This window comes from Manacus vitellinus, unplaced genomic scaffold, assembly GCF_001715985.3.
Source record: "Manacus vitellinus isolate BGI_N305 unplaced genomic scaffold, ASM171598v3 scaffold_28_pilon, whole genome shotgun sequence".
Classification (NCBI taxonomy): domain Eukaryota; kingdom Metazoa; phylum Chordata; class Aves; order Passeriformes; family Pipridae; genus Manacus; species Manacus vitellinus.
The window spans coordinates 1-18,613 of NW_021940122.1; the positions used below are offsets into that span (position 1 = coordinate 1).

The window sequence follows — 18,613 nt, forward strand, 5'->3', positions numbered from 1 at the left end:
GTTTGGATAAGTGCTGTTTTTCTTATAAGTGCTCTCTAAGGTTACAGTGAATACTGTATTCATGCTACTTTTCATCTTGTGTTGCTATGAGCTTCACTGCACTTGAAGGCTCAGTGCTCTTGCATGGTGAATTAACTGAGTTTTATGACCTGTATTTGTAAGACCAAAATTTCAGCCAGGCTTTGAGTCTATACACATAATTCACACCATCAAAGTCTAATCCACATTCATCTGAGGCCTGCAAGGCTTTCTTAACAAATGACTGAGTGGTCCAGAGCCAGCTTTCTGCATGCAAACATGGTTGGTGCTCATGGTGGTTTCGCTCTGGAGATGAAGGAACCAATGAACCAAAACACCAACTAACTGGACAGGGAAAGGAGGCTGCTGCCAGATAGCAAGAATAAAAGGGTGTAAATTCAAACAGACAAGTTTTAGGCAATGAGATCATGCTGCACTCAAAATTTTGGATTATTTGGGGGGGAAAAGGGTGATGATAATGAAAATAAAATGCAATCTGGGCTGATAAACTACATGGAACATCTTCCAGCTTCAATATCTGTTTTTTGCACCATTGTGATGTATGGTTAATACAAAGTAACCACCACACATGATTTTTGAAGGCTTCAAAAACTACTGGTGCTCACAAGACAGCTAACCTTGCTAATCTTTATCTTTTGTGTTGTTCTTCATATTAATATTTACCTTCTCTCTTTTTTTTCCCTCTCCATTGTGTTTCTGCTTTGTCAGCAACCCTCTACCAAAACCGGGGTAAGTCATCAGCCTTGCTATTTTACCTTTTCCATGCCAAAATGGTACTGGGCTCTGTCAGATGTGTCACAAACCTCAGCATTTCACTTTGTGTGGTTCCCCCAGTGAAGCATCCCCGGAGCCCAGGCAGACAAAGTCATTCGCTTCAGCGAACTGAAGTCTGTGCGAGTGACAGTCAAAGCTTTTCTCATCCCCCCAAATCCCAAATACTACAAGCTCTGAGTGCTTTCAAATCTAATGCATTCTAGCGCTTGTCACTGTCTTCAATAGCCCCTCTCCTACACACACTGACGCCAATGTCCCCACATGCTCCACAGTACACGGGAAGAATCAGTGACTTCTTTTGCATGCAGATGGCACAAGATGTGAAAACTACAAAGCAAAACAGTAGGGAGCAGCAGAATGTTTGAGACCTTTTAAGCACTTGTAATTGCCTGATGACCTTGCTGTTATGCCATTCACACTGTGCCACCCCTGGGGTGAAGCTAAATAAATCACTTTGCTGTAGAGGCTCCACTCTGTAAGTGAATGCATGGCTGAGATATAGTTGACAGCTGACTCTGTGGCCTGTAGGTTTCTCAATAGTATTTCAATCTTGATTCCTAGGGAACCTTGGAGGATCAAATCATTCAAGCAAACCCAGCCCTAGAAGCTTTTGGAAATGCCAAAACCCTGAGAAACGACAATTCCTCACGTTTTGTAAGTCTGTAACATAATGCAGTGATGTCTAATTCAACAATGGCCAGTTAATAATATCTCTGTCATAAGCCCTTCATAAATTGCTTCACATTTTACCCAGTAATATGATTGGATTTCCACACAGAGAATGACTAAGTAGAATCTAAGAAAAACAAGCAAACAAGCAACAACAAAAAAACAACCAAAAAAACCAAACACGCAAAAAACTCCAACACCTAAAACCAAACCTACTGAAAGGATTGAAAAATAAAAAGGAACAAAGAAAGATCCACCCTGAATAATTTTTTAAAATGTTTAAATTGTTTAAAATTAACAGCAGACAAACAAAGCCAAGCTTTAGGAAGCCCTCTGAACAGGAAGGGCATATCTTCTGTGGGACTGCCTGTGCTACATAGCCTTATTTTCTTCTAGCCTAAATCACTCCCCCTTCCTATAATAACACTACTTCATCACTAAGTATCAGAAATACACCACAGTCCCTACTCCATTTGACATCATCCCTCTCTGCAGACCCACACATGCAACAGTACTCCTACTTTTGATTCATAACATCTACCTTTTTGGCTCAGTAAGCTCCCACTGCTTGTCCCTCACTGCTGACATGACCTTGGGCCTCTCCTCCTTTCCATTAGGCTTGCAGTACAGCAATAGTTTGGGAGCTCTGCCTCTGCCACATTTGGTTGACATTGGCTCAGAAGTCCAAAAAGAATGGCATGAGGATGACAGCCTGAGTTTGGAGCTCATGCTTCCCTAACAAACCTAGCTAAAAATTAAATTGGAAGGTGTGGTTGTAAGCATCTGTGGAAAGCTACACAACTGTATAAGGAGCTTGTCAGCTGGAACAGAGATTAAGCTGCACAATTGTACAAGGAGCTTGTCAGTTGGAACAGAAATTAATTATTTTAAAAAGTTTATGTGTTTGAATATGAGAAACTAAGTGAAAACTACTAATTTTTTTATGAATTGGGATGGATTAATATGCAAATTTAATGAGCAAAGCCATGTAAAATCACACCACCCTTCTGACATAAGTAGCTGCGTATAACTTAGGACTGCAAATGAGGAGAAGCCAAAGAAAGGAGCTTGTGTCCCTTAAGTCCAGGCTTATTGCTCTGAGTCCTGTGTTACAGTAAACCTGCATCATGAAACTGGAAGCAGTGTGCTTTCCTGTAGCTTAGCCTGGCAGATAAGTGTACTGTTATCCTTTCTCCACAAGCAGATTACATGGCTATAGGTACAGAATTAGACTTGGAGAAGAACAGTATCATTGCTGGATATTTTTCATTGAAAATCCTTCTGTGCAAATCCAAGGAGTTGGCATGAACTGATTCTTTAGGCCAAATGATTGCCATCAAGCAGCATCCTTTGTTTCCCTTTGTGTATATTATATGCACTAATTAGAATATTCTTCTTGTGAATTAGGGTAAATTTATCCGAATCCATTTTGGAACTACAGGCAAGCTGTCATCTGCTGATATTGAGATTTGTAAGCAGAAAACTCTCTCCTTTTTAAAAATACAGTTGCTCATCTGAAAGCTCTGAGAGCCTTTCTCACTGAATTTTCCTTTGTGCAACTAGATCTATTGGAGAAGTCCCGAGTGATTTTCCAGCAACCTGGCGAAAGAGACTATCACATCTTCTACCAAATCCTGTCAGGAAAGAAACCAGAGCTACTAGGTAAGCGTTATGTGGATCCAAGGCCTTTAAGAACCAACCTTCAACTGAATGGACAGTGGCTAAGGAGGGGTTGGGGGCAAACTCATGTGCAGAAAGGCCCTTACACTTCTACTTGATGAAACTGAACTTCCACTGTCAAATACAATCTTTCAGAGATACTGTTCCAGTGGCAGCAACAGAGACCATTTTTCTAAAGTTTAAGACTTTTAAAACGTAGCAGTATAAAGGCAAAAAGTGTCACACTGAATTTCTGTAATCCGAGGTCTCAAAACATCTGGAAAATGCTATGCCTCCAAAAGCACTCGTGGTGATAAAACTTTAATTATCCAGATTTTAACATATGAGAAGATCTGCTTATAGGTCTGTGAAGAAAAGTTAGTTTCCTCTTTCTGCCCCAAGCGACAAAACTGGCATCCCAGCATGTTGTGTAGCAGGAGAGAATGTTCAAAGCTGCTTGCTGCTGATTATGTGGTGATTACCCCTTTCAAGATTCCCCTGGCTAAATGCGGTCCCACAGACCCACTGCAGAAGGGCAGAGAGAAGCTGAGGTCTCTGCTGCTGTCTCCTAATGCTTTGAATAAAATCTTCCCTAGTTATTTAAGTGATGTGGTTTGCTGACTTCAATTTGTGCTCTGAAGGAACACATTTTATGAAACACATTGTGGAGTCACTTTATTGCTCTTCTAAACTCCCACTAGGCCATAGCAACCATGATCTCTTTTGAAGTCTTATTATCCTGACAGTGCTTAGTCAAGTCCCTAACACTCTTAGCTTTATGTGGCCTAACTAATGACAATTACATTACGGGAAAGATTTCAAGGAAGCTTTGCACTGAGATTCCTGTGAGAATCCCTGTGCTGGGAAAATATGCTCTTTCTCATAAACTGTCTGTATACTCTACAACAGCACACACCTTTCTGGCAAGCATGAGCAAGTCTGCAGGCTCTTGAAGAGGCTGAAAGCAACAGGGACTTCTGTTTTGTAGACAAGAAATGTATGTGCTTGTATATAAACATATACATATCTAAATATGGATAAGTATAAATACCGATAAGTATAGACAAGTATAAATGTAGGTAAATGAATATATAACATAGTGACTACATAGCAAAGTGAGATAGCCTTATAGACAATAAGATTTTATATAAACATATATTGATAGACATATTTACATGCATACATGCATATTTGGACATGTAGTATACACGTGTGCATGTATACAAAAGATTGAAATCTATAGCAAACCTTGGTCTGCTGCACGTGGGAGAAACTTTCTGTTGATTTAAGGAAGCAGATCTCTGCCTGTAGTTTTGAAGCCAGCTAGCTTTCTAGAAAATAAATTTGTGGGTTTTGATGTGAAGGCAAAGGAAAGGGGAGAGAGAGAGCAAGCCGTATTCAGACTTTTGTTTATCAAAAGGCAAGCATCTCTGCAAAGAGTGATGGAAGTCACTATTTGTGAGTCTGTTATAAAAAAGGGGAAACTATGCACATCCTTCTTGTCTTGGTTCATACTTCTCTCTACTTAGATGACATTTTTACCCCTACAGGCACACAAGGCAGAAAGTAGGGCTATACAGGAAATTACAAACTCAATATACTACAATACATGCTTAATAGATGTGTATGCAGTATTCCCATATTCTTTTTATTCTCACTTTCTCTAAATTATCATCTTCAGACTAAAACAGTAGAATAAGAGAGTTGGTTGCTGCCCTGCAGTTGTTGAAAAAAACCCCAACCAAACAGCCCAGTTGTGCAGAGCAAAATGCATATTCCTGTTGATTTTTTGATCTCCATCTTTGAAGTTAACCTGAATGGATGGCAGTTTTGACCTTGGCAGTTCTTTTACAGATATGCTACTGATATCTACCAACCCATATGACTACCACTTTTGCTCCCAAGGAGTAGTTACAGTGGACAACTTGGATGATGGAGAAGAATTGTTGGCAACAGATGTAAGCCTGCATGGATTTGACTTTGGGTTCCGTAGATCAGGTGCATGTGGGGAGGAAAATCTCTGGGAGGAGCCTAACTTCTGTCACTGGAACTACTAAAGAGAAAGCAGAAATGGGTCTTAATTTTATTCAGACTGTGGGGTCATGAGACTGGTAGACTATTATGCTTTTGAATCTGGCCTTACTTCATGTGCCCATGGGCACAACGTTCTTTTAATTTTAATGTATAAAATGCTGGATAAAGGGAACTGTTCCCCCACTCCCAGCCACTGCTGGGTCTTCAAGATGTTCCTGGGGCTGCTTTGGGTGGTAACATTCTTCAGCAAAATAGTAATATCTGCCAGCAAAGGTAGATTGTGGGGCTGCAAAACACCATTGCTTTTGAGTAGGGAAGTGAAAAAATACCTATGTTTCCTTTTCACAGCAAGCCATGGACATCTTGGGATTTGTGCCCGATGAGAAGTCTGGTTCCTACAAGCTCACAGGTGCCATCATGCACTTTGGGAATATGAAATTCAAACAAAGACCCAGAGAAGAGCAGGCAGAGGCTGATGGCACTGAAAGTAAGAATAACACCTAAAATTTCTCCTCACCTTCAACACTCTGGCATGTATCAGGCAGTGTGCTGAGGAAGCAGCAGCCTGTTTGCTTTGTTCTTGCACATTGTAGCTCCCGCTCAATCAAGAGTGCTCCTGCTTTATTTGTAGCAGGCTTGATGAGTGGTGGGTAACCTTTCTCAGCAGCAGGTGAACATGCACAGTCAGACCAGCAGGATCAAATTCCCTTTTGGAGACCATTTGCACAAAACGGCTGTAAAATGTTGCTGCCTTAGCTTTCTCTTTCCTGTCTGCAGGTCTTGCTTCTTTACTTTCTCTTGCACATGAAACTATCTACAATCAGTGCAGAGATATGTTCTTTTCCCTAAATTTGAAGAGTTTCTTAAGTGTGATTCTTGCAGCAATTGGGGTATAGTCAGATGATCTTCTCTACCACAACGGAGAGTACAGGCACACCTAACACAAATCATTAAAAGACCAAAGTCTTTATCCAATTTCTCTTTGGAAGTGGATGTACTCCATTTTATTTTTTTTTGGCTAGGCATGTTTCCATGTAGGAGTTCAAAGCCAGTTGAAACCTTGTTTTTCTTGACCAGGTGCTGACAAAGCTGCCTACCTGATGGGAATCAACTCCTCAGATTTGATTAAGGGTTTGTTGCACCCTAGAGTGAAAGTTGGAAACGAGTATGTGACCAAAGGTCAAAGTGTTGAACAGGTAAGGTGAAGCTTTCAGGATACTTGGAAACCTGCCCTGCAAGCCTTCAGAATTCATCTGCTCGATCTTACAGAGACAGAAAACTGCTAGAAATATTAACATGAGCCTCTAGTACCTGTTCTCATTTTATATCCCCAAACTTGGTGGAATAGACAGTGAAAGTGAGGGAATCTGGTAAAGAGACTGACAAAAGAATAGTGGCCAGCACTGCCTTTGATAGGATTGTTTTTCTGATGTGTAAGTAGCAGCCACTCTAGGAAACCAGGTGCAGTAAAACCACATGGGTATTTATATCTAATTCTGGATGCGAATAGTTACCTGGAAGAGTTGAGACATGGATTATTTATTCACTCATCACTCATTCATTATTAATGTAATTTTAAGCTCCGTGTGACCTCAATCAGCTAAAGGCAATATCCACTTAAAGGTATCTCTTAATTTAGGGAGGCGAAAAAAGTCCTTGGTTAGCACTGCTGCAGCTGTAGAAGATACTGCAGCATTTTGGTTACAATAAAAGTTGTTGTTTGAAGACAGGCTGAGAAACTATAAAACTGCTTCAGAGAGGTCTGTCCTAATGGTGTAGTTATACATAGGCTAAAGAAGAGACTTTAGACACTCTTTTCCTATTGCTCACGCTGTTGCATCCCTCAAAAATTAGAAGCAAATGGCAGTGATCAACCTGAGCGCAGACCTCACCCCCTATTCTGGCAGTAGCTCTGGACATCATGGCTGGCATCTGGCAAGTGAGCTTTCTGATAGCTAACTTCCAGAAGTATAAGTGAATAAATCATTTGCAACTTGCTGTCCAGCTTATTCCAAAGAGGTGCTTTAAGAGCACTTTATGTACGTTAGTATACACACATATATACATAGCAATAATTTGAAAAAAATTCAGCAGATATAATAGGAGAAGCTGCGTGTTGTATTAAGTATGCCCTGGTGATTATAAGAACCATTGTGAAATTTCATTTAAACTGTAAGCAGACGTGGAAACAGGCTACTGCACTGAAATCCTTGTTTTCCACAGTGGATTTTGTCTCACACAGTGGTATTTTGAAACATGTCTTTTAGGTTTTGTATGCTGTTGGCGCCTTATCTAAGGCAGTGTATGATCGAATGTTCAAATGGCTGGTGGTCCGTATCAACAAGACCTTGGACACTAAGCTGCCAAGACAGTTCTTCATTGGAGTCCTGGATATTGCTGGCTTTGAAATCTTTGATGTGAGTATTAATGTGTGAGGACTTGGTGGAAGGACATAAAAGATGTCAAACGATAGCTCCTGGGTGGGTATTCCTTTTTCTAAATGAACAGGAGGCAAAGTGCTGAGAAAGCCATAAAGCATATAGTGTATATGATTTTATATGGGTTTTTTTATTAACAAATGTAAAAACCACTCAGCATTTAGACAGCTGGACTCACCAGTAGTTCCTGGGGACAACATCTCACATGCTTTGAGTTATTTTTAGGAGAATGTATTGTTCCCATTCTTTCTTTTTTAGAGAAAGCATCTTTTATAGAGTTTGATATTCCTTTCTCTTTGTATCTCAATATATCTTCATATCAACGTAAGAAAAAGTTTTTACACTGGGAACAATCATGCACTGAAACAGCCTCCCCAGGGCTTGGTAGAACCCCTGTCACTGGAGGTTTTCAACAGGCCATATCACAGGGTTTCCTTCCAATCTGGGTTGTTCTGTTGTTCTATCATTGTTGTACAGGAGTGTATGTGAGAAAGGCATGTCACAGCTCTTGTTTCTCGGAATCCATTCCTGAAGATAAGTGCTTAATGCTGTTGCTGCTACATGTTGCTCTCCATACATGCAGAGCAAAAAATGTGTTGCTGTGCTTTACAGGACTGGTGTGGCATGCTGCTGAAGGAAAGGCATGTGCATCCTGAGAGACGTGAACAAATGTGGGCTGCTGACTGTCTGATATTGAACTCCCTCCTCCCTTGCCTTCGGTCTTATGCTCAGTAGTTTCTCAACCAGTTACTCTTTAGAAGGTTTTAGATGTAAACAGTTTCCTTCTTGCTGTTCCACTGTTAACTGCAATGCAAATGCTTCTTTTTTTTATCTCTTTCTGCAGTTTAACAGCTTTGAGCAATTGTGCATCAATTACACTAATGAGAAACTGCAGCAGTTTTTCAATCATCACATGTTTGTCCTGGAGCAAGAGGAGTATAAGAAGGAAGGCATTGACTGGGTATTCATTGATTTTGGCATGGACCTGCAGGCCTGCATTGATTTGATTGAGAAGGTATGTACAGTGCTAAGGAATACTTACTGAATTGGTTTTAATCATGATACTCCCTTGGATATGTCTTCATGGCCCAGTGAACAGAGTAGGATAAACAGCAGAACAAGTTTCTTGCCTTGCTACACACAGTATAGAATCAAAGGAAAATCAGTATTTGTGGCTACTCAGTTTTACCTCTGTAAGTCTGCATTACAGAGTGAACTGTAACCACAAGCTGTAACTGGTAATTTGTACAGCTGTATAACCTTCCCCGATTTGCACTTTTGTCTTTCTCTGTCCCTGCTGTTCTTCCATTTAGTTTGTTCCACATATACTTAACATCAAACTTGTCAGCTTTTCAGGGTAAATGCCATGCTTCAGTCTCATGCCCTGTACCTCTCCCTGTGAGACTCCTGTTTCTCACATTACATGTTGATGTACAAAATGCTTTGTGCTCTTTCTTTCCTGGAAAGGGTAGAAACCTCTCACCACTTCCCCAGCATGGGATATGCCTTTCCTTTTCCCTCCTTTGTGAGTATAGTGTGGTCCTGGTGGGCACAGCTGTCCCTAGCCACATCTCCCTTTGTATCTCTCTGCCATGTTTTATGGCACAGCATCTATCCCTGCTGATCTGAAAGGAAACATGAAATTTTGCATTTTGCACTATCAGGACATTTGGAAGAGCTGGAGTAGAAAGGCTGATTATTAGGTGTTCTACTTAATCACTTTCTTCTGCAGGGCCAGGATATCTGTGTATGATTGTAGTCCCTCATAAAAAATCTGTCCACCGCTAGGACGTTAGTTCATCTTTTCCTGAAACAAGAATGGTAAAATGCAGTTGGTCCAATTGCCCTGAAAGATAAATCAAACCCTTTCTGGAAGCCATCATAAGGTCTCCTAAGGCACAACTGACATACTGAATAGGCAAAGGCTTCCTCCTCAGGATGAGAAAAAATTTTGCAGGCTTAAAATTCCATCAGATAAAACTTACAAGCTGCACAGCTACGGAAAGCAGGCAGCCTAAACATTTTCCAACAAAGATACTCCTCAATCCACAGCCACTGGGAATCCTGTCTATCCTTGAAGAGGAATGCATGTTCCCGAAAGCTACAGATATGACGTTCAAATCTAAACTCTATGACAACCATCTTGGCAAGTCACCTAATTTACAGAAGCCCAGACCTGACAAGAAGAGGAAGTACGAAGCTCACTTTGAACTCCTTCATTACGCTGGTGCAGTAAGTTCCTCTGCTGCCTTGTATTAGAGGTCTTCCAGGTGGGCTTTGGCCATAGCACACAACAAGAGAGGGTGGGAAGGATGAAGAGGGGAAGAAAGGAACAGTGAGGAGTAAAAGCAGGTACCTACTCTCTCTGCACAAGTATTGTAGCACAGTTAGATGCCACCAGACTCCAGGACATCTGGTCCTTGAGTGCACAAATAGAATGAAAAAACTGAGGAAGGCTAACAGTGCTTCTGCTGAAAATATGCCTTGCCCTTTTCATTTTTCCTATAGTCAGATTAAGACTAGTGATTAAACAGCAGCAACAGCACCTAACTCTTCACCTTCATTTCCTGGACAAATGAACTGATACATTTCTGCCTAACTTCAGGAGGGTTTTAAAAAAGAAAACAAAACAAAACAAAACAAAATATTTAACATCAGTTTTTACTCATACTAGGACCACTGTGTGAAACTAGCAAAAGGAAGAGTGGTTAACTGCTGTGGGGGTTTAATTAACAGGTCTGCTGATGCTGGGGTGAACAACAATGTAATTCAGTGCTGTGAAACCTGAGCCAAAACTTGCCCAGTTTCAAAGCTTTGTTTTCAGACCAGATAGGTGGGAAGAATACGAGAGGGGCACAGGACGTTTTTTACAGATGATATGAAGCCTCAGCACAGCAGAGCTGCAATTTACCTGACGCTGTTAATTTCAAATTATAATTGAGCATTAAGCTCATTTTTTATTTATTAAAAGAAATAATGCCCATTTTGGTCTTTATTGTAGTTGTTAATGTATTATGCAAAGAAAATTAGAACTTCTATTCCGTTATGCTACTCATAATGGAACATATTTTCACACTAAATAGAGCTGTGGTAAAGTCCTGGAGTCAGATTTTTAATCATTATATTTCTGTCAGAAAACCCTAATTATTTCAGCGTAGCATGCTATTTTGAAGTTAAATAATTACTTGTGTGGTTTATACTTCAGCACTTATTAGTAGGGTTTCTGGGCCACCGATGACGTGGTATCTCTACAAGCACATGGAGTCCATGGGAAATGTAGGGACCAGACAGTTTGGAAGAGGTGCATGAGATTCTGATGGTAACTATTAGAAAGAGAGGTTTGGGTGCTAGGAAGCAGAGAACCGGAGGGGGAGCGATAAAAAAACTGGGCAGCTGGTACTGCACTAAGCACAGCACTTCACAAGGAGTCACTGGCTTCAAGCCAAACCATAAAGAGCTCCTGGCTGCTCTGGCGAGGAACATTTGCAACCTCTGGTTTGTTTTCAATGCCTTGCTGTAGGTTCCCTACAACATCATTGGATGGCTTGAGAAGAACAAAGACCCACTTAATGAAACCGTAGTGGGTATTTTCCAAAAATCATCCAACAAACTCCTGGCAAGCTTGTTTGAAAGCTACGTTGGCGCTGACAGCGGTAAGCAGAAACAGCTCACGTGGGTTTTCTTTGGTTTTTGGGATGTCTGCTCAGGAATGAATTTCAGAAACAAAGCAATTCTCTCAAATGCAATTGTCTCAATGTTAGATGAGGCAGTGACTAATTAGTTAGATGCACACAGCATCTGTAGGAGTTTGCCAGTAACAGCAAGGAGACCATTAAGTCAGCTAGTTTGAATGTGTAATATCTCTGAGCAGTTTTGGCAAGGAAATCTGTGTGTTGTGAACACTCCAGTGGGAGTTTAGGCATGCAAGTGTTCAGATATGCAGCCAAGTGTCACACAAAAAATTGTGTACATAAAATACCTCTGAACAAGAACAGCTCTTCTTTCCCATGCTATAATTGTCCTTGCTACCAACCCTGAAGTAAATAAGAAATACCAAGTTTAAGAAAGAGTATTGGAATATTTTGTTGGATTAGTGGCAAGTAGATACTGAAGGTACAGGAACACCATTTCATACTGGCCAAAGTAGAAGACTTTGGCAATATGTCTTCCTTTTGTTTGCTGTTGTTTTTTTGTTTGACAAAAAAATACATCCGAGGATGTATTTAATCTCTGTCTTTTACATGGAACTGTTTTATTTGTGAGAAGACAAGTAGTAAACATCCAGCAAATTGCTCTTAAGTAAATAACTGGCATTCATTACGAAGATGTAGCTCCTATGTCCTGAAGTTGCAATCACTTATAGCCTGTTTTTTACTCACCTCATTTCAGTAGATGTTGTTGTCATGAATCACAAGACACTTCCTGAGGAAGCAAGCAGGCTGAAGGCTTCATAATGGAATGAGATGGACCTGAACATACATAACAAAAATCCTACCACTAGCAAATCCTTGCAAATTACTAACTGCCTGTTTGCCTGTGGATATTCCTGTCTGTCAGAATCCTACCTCGCTTTTCTTAGGTGTCAGGAGAAAGGAACAGCCTGTCCAGATTAGCCTTTTCCAGTCTCAACAGTGTCGCTTTCTGAAGGGGGAAAGGCTGTGGATAATTCCATCAAGCACGTTGCACTCTCCATTTCTCCGTTTATGTTGACTATTGTTGACAGGTGACGGAATGCCAGACCTCCTGGGAATGATCTAATGGTCCACTGTTTAGAAAGCTGCAGCAACTGCTGTACATTTTTGGGTCATGTTTGAAACTTGTGAAACTTTGTAAAGGGCTTGTCAGAATCCAGCATTCCTTGGGAGGATCTGAGTGATTTTGACTTCCAAGCTTTAAGCAAAATTCAGGGGATGCAAAGCTACTTTATCTAAAATTAAAAATAGTTATTTCCCTCTATTCTAGACAAATGTTACTTGCACAAGGTCAGTGTCTGCATAGCAGACATGTGAGAATCAGTGCCTATACAGTACAATGTACAGTATACATTTTCCTTAAGCATTATTTTTATTTAAGTTTTTCTTTTTCTACATCATCTCACCCTATGGAGCTTTCAACGAACTACAAATGACTTTTGTTAAAAGTTATTTTTCTGCCTTATTCATATTTATGGACTTTCTGCATAACAAGAATGCGGTATAGATCTGAAATGCAAATGCAATCCAGAAAACTTGCAGTGGTCTTTGACAAAAATCCTAAATATGGACAGAGAGCTGCAAATTTCTGATGTATCACACATGATGTGCTCAATCAGAGCTATCAGGTCATTAGCTATGCCTTTCAGTCAAAGGGAGTAGTGCTATTAAAATGGTCTGCCTGTTTCCCACATCCTGCCCGCACCTCTTACTGAGATACAGATTGTTTTATGTTTCTTTGTTCCCCTTAGGTGACCAGGGTGGAGAAAAGAAACGCAAGAAAGGTGCTTCTTTTCAAACAGTGTCATCGTTGCACAAGGTTTGCTTATCTCTCCTCACCTGATGGTTTCAGTTAAGGCAATGCTTTGAAGAAGAATGCTAAGGATTGTAATGGGCAAGAAAAAAATGAAATTCAAATGCTGGAATTTGATTTGGAGACTGGGTTATTGATCTTGGCTAAGGGAATACATTGCTATTAAAATTTTGTGTGTCAGGAGCTGCTGCATTTGATCATCTTTGAGCAATCATGAGATTAAGTGGGTTTTTTATTTTGTTTGAGAAAGTATCACAAAATGTTGAGAACAAATTTTATCACCTATTTTGTAGGTTACAGCTTCATGCCTGCCTTTGGAACAGGAACTGATTACGAATAATTTGCTAATGTCTGTTTTATTACTGCTTGGAATTGGATCCTAGGGTTAAAGCAGCCATGGCTGAACAAAGTGGCAGATAGTCTCTTCTTTCTTCAGTTATCCACTTCTACTGGGATTGGCATGTGCTCCTGGGGGAAGCTGCCACTAGGATCATGCCTGGGGAAAAATGGGTCCTGTGGTTTATCATTTTTACCATTTCTTATGGGTAACATTGAGGAAGCTCTAATGTAGGAAAACCTAAGACAGAAGAACGCAGTGACTTCCCACTTGTCACGTCACTTGATCTTGTTTGGAGGTACTCTTCACGATCATGAGTGGGGAAGTGATGAGGCGAAAATGCAACTGGTTTTACAGAAATGCTCCACAGGATGATACAACATCTTGCTTGCTGCTCATCTTGTTTTTGAGATTTCTGGGCTTCCAAGTAAAACATATGTCTTCTTAAGACTTTACCACAACTGAGTGGAATCCTATAATAAAGTTACTTAGGTTTATTTGAACATATTTCTCTGTAATAATTTTGGCAAGCTTACAACTTAGTTGGAGATTTTTTAGAAATATGACCTTAGTAAGCCTAACAAGCAACAAACCAAAGAGAGAAATAAGTGATTGGAATTCCACTAAACTGGTAAAGCTAATTGTGTTTTTAATGTGTTTGTTCTAGGAAAATTTAAATAAGCTGATGACTAACCTAAAATCTACAGCCCCTCACTTTGTACGATGCATTATCCCCAATGAATCAAAAACTCCAGGTATGGAAAACACAACAGTCTTAGAATTTTAGTATATTTAACTCTGTCATTCTATTACTTACTTCTAAGTCACCAGATAGTACTTAAATACTGTTTGTGCTGTTCACCTTATTCAATGATATTGCTCTTTCAGGAGATGACGTCTCACATTTTCCTATTTCCTCAGGGAAGTGAAGATGAAGCCCTATGGAGAAACTCAATTTAATTTAGCCTTGGTTTTCCCCTGCAGGTGAAATGGATGCATTCCTTGTCTTGCATCAGCTCCGCTGTAATGGTGTCCTGGAAGGCATCCGCATTTGCCGTAAGGGTTTCCCAAACAGGGTGCTTTATGCTGACTTCAAACAAAGGTAATGCAGAGCTATGCTGTCTCCTATCCTAATGCATGACTCAAAATAGGCGAAACATGTCTTCTTATTTTTATTTGAGGTATTTTATTCCTTTCAAGTTTATTTTCCATTCAGTTTGCCTGAACACGGAAGACAGAATTCTGCTCTTCCTTGTGTCTGCGTAGATGCAATGTAGAAAATTACCCTGGGTGATTTTATTTTTTTTTTCTTAAAGTTTTGGGGGAAGGGGGAAGAAAAACCAAAGGAGAATTAGGCCAATTTTACTCATTGCTCATCTGTTATTAACAGGTACCGCATTCTGAATCCAGGTGCGATCCCAGAGGACAAGTTTGTGGATAGCAGAAAAGCTGCTGAAAAACTGATGGCATCTTTAGATGTTGACCATACCCAATATCGTTTTGGACACACCAAGGTAACTAGAAAAGATCATCACTGCTTATGTAAAGAGAAAATCTAATATTTAATTTTCAGAATAGGACACTATGCACTTTCTGGTGGTGCCGATTAATGGAGACTTAATAATACAAGAAACCAGCAAAATAGCAGCACAGTGATAGTAGGTTTTAAGCTGTTCTTAAAGGAACATTATTTCTCTGGGTCAAGCTCCCACAAAGCTTTTATTACAGCAACACAAGTGGACACAGCAGCAGCTGATGCTCTATGCCCCTCAGTAAAACAGTAGCTTATTTAATATAATATATGTACATTCAAACAGAGATGGACCACAAGATCAGCTGCAGCCTTTGAAATGAGGCCATGTACAATTCTGACATGATCCCATTAGCAGGGATTTCTGGGAGTCAGAAGTTGTGGTTCAGCTGACCTACTTAGAACCCTGCCACAGCTGAAAGGTACTGAGGCAATACAGTAGTTTGGCCTATTCAAAACTGGGGAGATAAACCCCAGTTTTAAAACAACTCTGGAACTGTACGATGCAGTCCCTGATGCAAGTAGTATTTGGCCTTCCATACTTGTATAGTGTATAATGTGTCAACAAAAATACCATCCTGAACTATTTCAGTAAGAACTATTTCAATACACTTTATTTCAAAGTGTAACTTTGAAATAAAATCCTTTGTCATGGTGAAATGACATCTGTGCATGTACCAGGTGTTCTTCAAGGCTGGTCTCCTGGGCCATCTAGAAGAGATGAGGGATGAGAGACTTGCAAAAATCTTGACGATGATCCAGGCAAGAGCACGCGGCAGACTGATGAGGATTGAGTTTCAGAAGATAGTGGAGCGCAGGTATGAAGGCACCCCCTTAAATCTTAGCAGACAATAGTAATTACCATTTAATTATAAGTTGAATAGAGCCATTAATTATGGTCCCTAAGGCTATAGATAACCCTAAATTAAAGGCTTAAAGTGGATGTATGATGAAAATAACTGCATAAAACAAAACTGTATATTAGTTGCCTGAAGCTCTGGTAAAAATCAGATTTGGAAATTTTTTGTGTCTCTGAAAATGTGGAGGAAGTTTCTTGTATCTCTTGGAATCTAGTACAAGTTCCTAATATTGCTCAGAACAAAGCCACGAAACTGACTGAAACTGAAAAAAAAAAMAAACCTCACTTTTTCAATTCAGGCTGAGGTTTAGGGAATTTTGTTTGTTTTCTCTTAAACCAGGGATGCTCTTCTTGTAATTCAGTGGAACATCCGTGCTTTTATGGCTGTCAAGAACTGGCCCTGGATGAAGCTTTTCTTTAAGATCAAACCTCTTCTGAAGACTGCAGAAACTGAAAAGGAGATGGCCAATATGAAGGAAGAATTCTTGAAACTGAAGGAGGCCCTGGAAAAATCTGAAGCCCGGAGAAAGGAACTTGAAGAAAAGCAAGTTTCTTTAGTTCAGGAAAAAAATGATCTGCTTCTCCAGCTCCAAGCTGTGAGTAGACACATAGATTCATATACTTATTAGATGTTCTTTGAAACTCAAGGTTTTACGGACCAGAGTATTAGTACAATTTAATTAAAATAAGCTGTTGATCTCATCAGAGTCTTGCCAAAAATTAGAGTGGATAGAAAATCTAATGTTTTAGCATATAACAAACGGTAAGAGGTTCTGTACAAAGGCACTGTCTGTGGCAGTAAGAAGTGAAAGTTGTCCCATATGGGACTAGTCATGTTAACATAGTCTCATTCTGCTTCATTAATTACTTGTCTTCTGAAATCAAGAGTAGGAAATTTTCCTTATACTGCTCTGTAGCGTTGGATCAGGTTCTCTGACCACTTACATGATAGGGAAAAAGTGAGGAAGAAAAAAGGCCAGGCAGTCATTGCTGTCCTCTTTCTTGTGCCACACCAGGAGCAAGACACTCTGGCAGATGCTGAAGAACGATGCGACTTGTTGATTAAATCCAAGATTCAGCTGGAGGCCAAAGTCAAAGAACTGACGGAGCGGGTTGAGGATGAGGAAGAGATGAATTCTGAGCTGACTTCCAAGAAGAGAAAATTGGAAGATGAGTGCTCTGAGCTCAAGAAGGATATTGATGATCTTGAAATAACACTTGCAAAAGTAGAGAAGGAGAAGCATGCTACTGAAAACAAGGTGCGCTTAGAACTTCACCATGTGTTCAGAAGAGGTTGGGCATGGATTACCTTTATGACAAGTGCTACTGGTCTTCTGATGGTTTTACAGTGTTTTACACTGTTAGTAACACTGAAGGATCAGTATATACAGTTATTTGACCTTATAGGATAAAAATTGTTAACTCTGAGCCCGTTTCCCTTTTTCTGAAGTGAGTTTTGCTTCAATTCAGCTAAGAAATTATGTCTATTTTTGGCATTTTTAAGTAAACAATTTTCTGCTGTAACCTAACCATGAATTCTTCCATCTCTCCTGCTTAGATTCTGTAAATGTAAAGCTCATCTCCTGCTTCTCCCAGAAAGAATCAGAAGCTGGAGTCCATCACCATGAGAGTGACTCTGAAAAAAATTTATTATATTTGAAATAATGTACTACACTCGCAACAAGAACTGGCACACATTGACTTCCTTGATGGCAATTTCAATCAAAAAGCCACAAGGTGCTGGGAGAGGAGAGATCCTTTTTTCTTCCTTTGTTTTCCTGTTTACAAGTTCAGAACAGACAGTCACTTGACCCATGTCGTGATAATCCCTTCCTTCAAAATCTTACAAATACATCTTCCTTTCTCACACAGGTCAAAAATCTGACAGAAGAAATGGCGACACTTGATGAGAACATCAGCAAACTTACTAAGGAGAAGAAGTCCTTGCAGGAAGCTCATCAGCAAGTTCTAGATGACCTACAAGCAGAGGAGGACAAAGTCAACACACTGAGCAAAGCTAAAGTGAAATTGGAACAGCAAGTGGATGATGTAAGCTCTGCCTTCATGTTTCACCAGGCTTGTTTGTCCACCACTTAACAGATTTCATGAGAATGAGAGGTTGCAAAGCTTTGAAAAGTATTCCTCTCATTTTAGAAATGTAGTCCTTGTACTGTCTGTAAAAAGTATAATTACAGAAATACTATAAAATTTATCTGTGTAGTTCAGCCTTTGAAAGGATTGCAATAACCTGGCAAAATCCACCCAATTTGCATTTGCAGAGTAACTGGCATGAAGTCAAACAGAATTTTGCTGCTAAGAGAACTGTACTTCTTGCACAACTGTAAAGCATGGACTAACCCTTTTGTTCTATTTCTTTAGTCCAAATGCCCACTGGCTGCTAGAAAACAAAAAATGTAAAATGGTGCTTGTGGGTAAAGTACTTCTGCTTCACAGCTTGCTAGAGCTCAGCACAGAACTGGGCACAGCATACATCTGAGTGTTGTAAACCATCTGTGTTCAATATATTTACTAAGTGACTTTGTTCCTAAAGCTTGAGGGATCACTTGAACAAGAGAAGAAAGTGAGGATGGATCTAGAAAGGGCAAAACGCAAACTGGAAGGAGATTTGAAGCTGACCCAAGAGAGTGTCATGGACTTGGAGAATGATAAGCTGCAGATGGAAGAAAAGCTGAAAAAGTAAGAAGCTGATAGTGCTGTACAAAATAAAGCAGCACAGTTACCATTCTTATTTCAGAGCCTTCAGGTGT

At 40.0% G+C, this 18,613-nt stretch overlaps 1 protein-coding gene across 1 annotated transcript in view; it reads left to right on the plus strand.

Moving 5' to 3' along the window:
- The first annotated feature begins 1,379 nt into the window (after nucleotides 1–1,379).
- The window catches only part of LOC103755006 (myosin heavy chain, cardiac muscle isoform), a 37,432-nt gene continuing 20,198 nt past the window's right edge, over nucleotides 1,380–18,613 (plus strand). The window contains exons 1-19 of the mRNA XM_029960647.1: nucleotides 1,380–1,467; nucleotides 2,890–2,953; nucleotides 3,046–3,144; nucleotides 4,996–5,099; nucleotides 5,524–5,662; nucleotides 6,253–6,371; nucleotides 7,443–7,592; nucleotides 8,458–8,628; nucleotides 9,666–9,845; nucleotides 11,134–11,266; nucleotides 13,057–13,124; nucleotides 14,123–14,210; nucleotides 14,440–14,557; nucleotides 14,846–14,969; nucleotides 15,668–15,804; nucleotides 16,186–16,441; nucleotides 16,862–17,104; nucleotides 17,718–17,894; nucleotides 18,397–18,542. Of these exons, the coding sequence (XP_029816507.1) occupies nucleotides 4,998–5,099; nucleotides 5,524–5,662; nucleotides 6,253–6,371; nucleotides 7,443–7,592; nucleotides 8,458–8,628; nucleotides 9,666–9,845; nucleotides 11,134–11,266; nucleotides 13,057–13,124; nucleotides 14,123–14,210; nucleotides 14,440–14,557; nucleotides 14,846–14,969; nucleotides 15,668–15,804; nucleotides 16,186–16,441; nucleotides 16,862–17,104; nucleotides 17,718–17,894; nucleotides 18,397–18,542 (2,351 nt within the window). The 5' untranslated portion in view covers nucleotides 1,380–1,467; nucleotides 2,890–2,953; nucleotides 3,046–3,144; nucleotides 4,996–4,997. The remainder of the gene's footprint in view (nucleotides 1,468–2,889; nucleotides 2,954–3,045; nucleotides 3,145–4,995; nucleotides 5,100–5,523; nucleotides 5,663–6,252; nucleotides 6,372–7,442; nucleotides 7,593–8,457; nucleotides 8,629–9,665; nucleotides 9,846–11,133; nucleotides 11,267–13,056; nucleotides 13,125–14,122; nucleotides 14,211–14,439; nucleotides 14,558–14,845; nucleotides 14,970–15,667; nucleotides 15,805–16,185; nucleotides 16,442–16,861; nucleotides 17,105–17,717; nucleotides 17,895–18,396; nucleotides 18,543–18,613) is intronic.